This window comes from Carlito syrichta, unplaced genomic scaffold (genome assembly GCF_000164805.1).
Source record: "Carlito syrichta isolate Samal-C Ts95f unplaced genomic scaffold, Tarsius_syrichta-2.0.1 Scaffold315201, whole genome shotgun sequence".
In the NCBI taxonomy this organism is placed as follows: Eukaryota; Metazoa; Chordata; class Mammalia; order Primates; family Tarsiidae; genus Carlito; species Carlito syrichta.
In genome coordinates, this window is record NW_007259297.1 from 277,821 (window position 1) to 284,088 (window position 6,268).

Sequence of the window (6,268 nt, forward strand, 5' to 3'; positions counted from 1 at the left end):
GAGTAACTACATCCAAGTCCAAAGGCCTGAGAATAAGAGAGCTGATGGTGCAAATTCTGGAGTCTGAAGGCTCTTGAGCCAGAAGCTCTGAGGGCAGGAGACGATGGATGTCCCAGCTCGAGAGAGAAAATAATTCTTATTTTCTCTGCCTTTTTTACTCTGTCCAGATCCTTAACAGATTATATGATGTCTGTCCACATTGGTGAAAGTGGATCCTCTTTACTCAGGCTATTGAATCAAAGGCTACTCTTTTCCACAGACACCAGATAATCTGATCCAGAGACACGCTTAGAGACACACCCAGAAATAATGTATTCACCATCTGTTTGGCATGTCTGAGCCCTGTCAAGATGACATATACAATTCACATAAACAAGGCACTTCAGGGAAGGTGGCAGCCTGGTTCTGGAGTCTGTGCTGGTGACACATAGCCAAGATGGAGAAGTTCAAGGAGAATGCCGAGACCCAGAGCACTGCATAACTTACAAAGACACATGCCTGTTTGTTTGCAGAAGGTGAATGGCAATCCCCTCTCCTGCCTCCTGGCTTCCTGCTTAGTTTATTTCACTACCTTCGATTACTTTCCAGATCAGTTCTTCCATTCACAGGAAAGCTCCATAGGTCTTAAGACATAAATAACATTGGTGAGAATATGTCAATATTCTCCCCTTGATATTTGTAAAATTTTGACTTTGTTTACCATTTCCACTTTCAGGATAAGACAACCATAAAGGACTGAGGGACTTACCAAAGACTTCAGGTCAGCAAGTGGCAGGGCCAGTGTTTGAACTCATGACTTTCTGACATCAGAGTTTGAGCACTTGAACGTCCATATTATGCTCTTGTCCTAATTCTTGCTATTTTCCCATTGAGATGATTACATAGAACTTTCTTTTTCTTTCTTATAATTGAGTCTCTGAGTTAGTTTTGTACATGCACATTTTGTGGCAAGTGATTTAAATTCTCTGATTTGTTGCTAAGAAGATTGCCAGGTTTAGAGAGCTCAAACTTGCACTATTTCTGCAGTCCCACTGGCTTGTTAATGTGAGTTCCAGTTCACCCACTATGCCTTATTCTGTGTATGTTTTCAAGGTTTTGTAGCGGTTAGGACCACTACATATGAACTGGCATATTACAATTGTGAATAAATTAAAGTTTAGTGTTATTTTTTTAATGGACATGATATTAAATGTTTCTTTAGTTTCTGTGCAAACTCCATGTCCTTTAAAAAAGTAATTGTTCTAACAATCATTGTAAAACCTTAATGCTACAACATTCTTTCTTTATTATTTAAGCATTATGTGGAGGCTATATTCATGGGAAGAGTGGAACAGTGCTTTCTCCTGGATTCCCAGATTTTTATCCAAACTCTCTAAACTGTACCTGGACCATTGAAGTGTCTCATGGAAAGGGTAAGACTACCTTAAACTCTTAATTTGTATTGTTAAATAAGATTTTGGAAGAAAAGTTGTTAAATTATGGTGCTATAAGCAAAAGTAGATTCCTTGTCTTACTCTATTTCTCGGATAATTTGTCTATATACAAAGGGTGCCAAAACATGTATATACATTTTAATAACGGAAAAACTGTATAAATTGTAATACTCAATGTATACTGATAACAAAAGAGGAATACAAGTCACATCTGACTTCTGCAATTACAAGAGGTGCTCAGAGTGGTTACCATCAGCATCCAGACACTTCTGATTACGATGAACTAAAAGTAATACATAGATAACATCTCTCAAGATGCATATACATTTTTAGCGCCTCCAGTACCTACGAGTATAAGCTTGAAAATTAGGTATAATGGGAAGAAATAGAGGCATCAATGAAATAAATACGAACATTGGTTAAATAAAAGAAAATAAGCAGTAAGCTAAACTTCTAATTTCCATGATAAATCTGTAATAATTTTTGTACTTGCCTTTTGTTTTAAATTTACCCAGTATTATCATATATGTCATCTGTCTTCACGTGATTCAGGGATGTCTCATAAAATTGCTATCATTATCTTGTTTATAAGGATAAATATGGTGAATGCCAGGAAAATTTGTGTTTTGAGTAAGAAATATAGATTATAAACATTGAATTTAGGACTGTATTCTGAGTCTTTTTCTGTGACTAAACTTGTAATTTTTAGGTCTGTTTTGAATATTGATCACATAAATATATGAACTCAACTTGATGTTAAATTGACATATTATATTCTGTATACTGTTACTCTATACTACCATAAATGCACCTTAAAGAATAACTTGACTCTGAAGGACATTATGAATAAAGAAGAAACAGATAATAAGAAACCAAGGTTTTGTAATCATGAAAACATGCATTTTTATTAAAAGTGGCCTATTCATAAAATTTTATTCATTTCTCTGTAGGAATCTAGAGGGCCTACTGATTATTTCTGAATATAATTCTTTATAAACATCATGACCTGTTTTTTATAGATTCATATCTACATTTATATATATATACATCTATTAACTGGAACCTCAAAAGCCTAAAATTTATTTATAAATAGTGCGTATTTATTCTGACATGTTTAAAATTCATTCATCTTCAAAATTCTCTGATGCAATACACCTAACAAGATGCTTTTTCTACTGCTCAAAACAGTTTTGGAACTCATCCATTTTGATGCCTTTTAGTGCTCCTGCAGTTTTTTGTTTCACCTCTTCCACATCAGTAAAATATTTCCCTTTGAGGACTTTTTTAAAAAAACGTCCCTCTGGGCAAGATTGGGTGAATAGGGAGAGTAGAACATGAGAGTGATGCCATTTTTGGTCAAATACTGCTGAACACTCAGTGTGGTGCGGGAAGGTTGTTTGTGTCAATCACCCATCGTGAAATGGGCAAACACATTGAATGAATCTAAAAAAAAAAAAAAAAATCCACAAGCCAAACGCAGCCTCTCACAACAATGCTAGCTGGTACAATTGATGCTGAGGAGTTCCTAGAACACGTATCTAGCAGGGGAAACCCATATCACAAGGGGCTGGCCCTCCAAAAACCAATTCTGAGTTTTTTGGGGTCCTTCCTCATATAGCCACAGCTACATCTACATCTACATCTTTATCTGTAGCTATATATATACGTCAGTATTTATTTATTTAAGCTGTTCAATTCTCCTTTTCTTTCTTTATTTTATTTTATTTTATTTTATTCTTTGAGGCAGAGTCTCACTCTGTCGCCCAGGCTGGATGGAGTGCAGTGGCACGCTCACAGTCACTGCAGCCTCGACTTGCTGGGCTCAGGCAATCCTTTTGCCTCAGCCTTCCAAGTAGTTGGAACTACAGGTGTGTGTCACCATACCCAGCTAATTTTTTAATTTTTTTGTAGACACGAGGTTGCACCAAGTTGCCCAGGCTGGTCTCGAACCCCTGGACTCAGGCAATCCCCTCACCATGGCCTCCCAAAGTGCTGGGATTACAGGCTTGATCCACCGTGCCCGGCCTTCTTTTCTTTATTTCTAAAGCTACCCTCTTTCTACGCATTTTTTTCCTTAAACTTCATAGTTAGATTTACAAATTAATAGTTTAATAATTTTATTTATCTAAACCCAAAATAAATTACGTTTCAGCAAGTATTAATTTACTGACCTTTGTAAATTTACTGACCTCTTCCTCTCTGTTTCCCTCTTTGTGTGTGTGTGTATGTGCTTCTATTTTCTCTCTCTCCCATCTCTCTGTTTCTCAGGAGTTCAGATGGTCTTTCACACTTTTCACCTGGAGAGTTCCCATGACTATTTACTGATCACAGAGGATGGAAGTTTTTCTGAGCCAGTGGCCAGGCTTACTGGGTCGGTATTGCCTCACACTATTAAGGCAGGTTTGTTTGGGAACTTCACTGCTCAGCTTCGGTTTATATCAGACTTTTCCATTTCCTATGAAGGCTTCAATATTACATTTTCAGGTATGTTGGTCTTTCTGCTGTTTCTTTCCTCTGGCAATAATACTGTCATTTCTTTCTGTGTGCGAGTGTGGGCGTGGGTGAGTGTGCATGTATGCGATTATGTGTGAATGTGGGACTGTGCTTGGAGAGGGTGTGTATGAGTGTGTGTATGTGTGTGTGAGGAGTATGAGTGTGCATGGATGTGTATGTGTGTGTGTGTCTATGTGTGAATGTGTGCAACTATGTGTGTGTGTTTGTGTGTATGAGTGTATAAATGTGTGTGAATGTGTGTGGGGTATAAGTGTGTATAAATCTGCATGAGTGTGTATTTGTCGTAAGAATATATGTAAATGTGTATTGTGTGAGTGTGTATGTGAATGTGTGTGTTCATACGAGTGTATGTAAATGTGTGAGTATGAGTGTGGGAGTATGAGCATGAATGTACGTGCATGTGTACGTGAGTGTATGTAAATGTGTTGGAAGGGTGTATGTCAGTATATGTGTGCACGTGTGTATGTGTGTGTGCACATGTTTGTGTTTATGAGTACGAGTATGTAAATATGTGGGGGGGAGTATGAGTGTGTGTGTAAACATGGTGTGTGAGTGTGCATATGTGTGTGTGAGTTTGAGAGTGTGTAAATGTGTGTGATTATGTGAATGTGTTTGGTGAGTGTGTGTGAGTGTGTAAATGTGATTGATAAGTGTGTGTTTGAGTGTATGTCTGCGAGTGTGTGAATGTGTTTGGTGAGAGTTCGTATCGCTGTGTGTGAGTGTGTGCATGTATTTGCTGTTGTGTGTATGTGTGTGTGTGTGTGAGAGAGAGAGAGAGAGAGAGAGAGAGAGAGAGAGAGAGAGAGAAAGAAAGTGAGAGATTGTTTGATTGATTGATTCCAGGCAAGTTTCCAACCAACGGGTTGCAGGAGGCTGAGTGCCTCCACGAAGCAGGTGCAAGGACATCTCTGAGGCATCCAGAAAATGCCACTTTGTGTTATATTACTTGCAAATTCCATCTTTAAAAAGCTGTAAAGAAACTATCTTCTGCAAAACCCTTCTTGCTCATTTCCCTTCACCGATTCTAACAAAATCTCTGAGGAAACCTTCCTCATTGGGAGGCACTCAGTATGAGTCATCATCCACTGGTGTTGGTTCCTATCTTCCTATAGATGCCAATATTTGTACTGAGAACCACCCCAGGATAAAGAAAGCATGTGCACACACACACAGTGAGGATGAACTTGTAGTTTGCTCTAATAGACTCATACACTGTGACAAAGCAATATACCAGGTTAAGTAACCTTTTGTTTTAAATTATATCAATAATGTTTAGACAGGGTGTATGTTGCATCAGACATTATTTGTGTGGGTTGGATTTTTTAATTTGTAGAGTTCTATGACATAGGGTTTTTTTTTAACAAATAAAAAAATGCACACACTGAAAAACTGGTCAAGCATGAGCAAGATAAATTTGGTCACATACACAATGTTCAATGAATGTATAGTGATTAAGACTTCTGCAATATCTTCATAATTAATATCTATCCCCCTACACCCCATCAACAGAAAGAGAACCACTATTCTACAATTGCTAATGGTGTAAACAATTACGTTAGCTTGCTTTTGTACATAAGATGCTTTGACATAAGTGTTTCCTCTTTATTGTTCATAGACCAGATGTAATGTAATTTTCATAAGATAATTTCTGAGTACCACACTCATGTGTGATTTTTTCTACTTTTAAGACCTCATAAACTCCTTAAAGCCAAGTTTTGAGATTTTAATGCAAAGTTATGAGATTATGTATTACAATATTTGAGTATTTATCTCATATTCTGTACTAAAACTAAAAATCTTGTTAGAAGGGATTCTGTTCATTCTTCCTTCCCCAAAAAGTAGCCCTCTTCCTATTTCTTAGACATATAATTGGCCCTTGAATAGGGATTAGAAGCACTGACCCCCTCACAGTGAAAAATTCAGAGATAACTTCTAACTCCTAGAAATTTAACTACTAATAACCTATTGTTGACCAGAAGCCTCAATGATAACATAAGCAGCTGATTAACACATAAACTAGTAACTACATATATCTTATGATCCATTTTGACTTTTTTTTTTTTTGAGTTGGAGCCTCACCGTCACCCAGACAGGAGTGCAGTGGCTGCTCCTGGCCACCGCAGCCCTTGAGCCACTGGCATCCAGCGATTCTTCCGCCTCAGCCTTCCAAGTAGCTGGAACTACAGGCACACGCTACCACGCCCGGCTAATTTTTTGATTTATTGTAGAGATGAGGTCTCACCAACTTGCCCAGGCGGGTCTCGAACCCACGGGCTCAGGCAATCCACTCACCTCAGCCTCCCAAGTTGCAGGATTACAGG

The 6,268-nt window shown here is 38.0% G+C and overlaps 1 protein-coding gene across 1 annotated transcript in view; it reads left to right on the forward strand.

The window, feature by feature from the left end:
• The window catches only part of LOC103275056 (CUB and sushi domain-containing protein 1-like), a gene marked incomplete at its 3' end in the record, with an annotated part of 411,423 nt that overhangs the window by 256,261 nt on the left and 148,894 nt on the right, over window positions 1-6,268 (forward strand). The window contains exons 13-14 of the mRNA XM_021706144.1: window positions 1,296-1,412; window positions 3,702-3,917. Of these exons, the coding sequence (XP_021561819.1) occupies window positions 1,296-1,412; window positions 3,702-3,917 (333 nt within the window). The remainder of the gene's footprint in view (window positions 1-1,295; window positions 1,413-3,701; window positions 3,918-6,268) is intronic.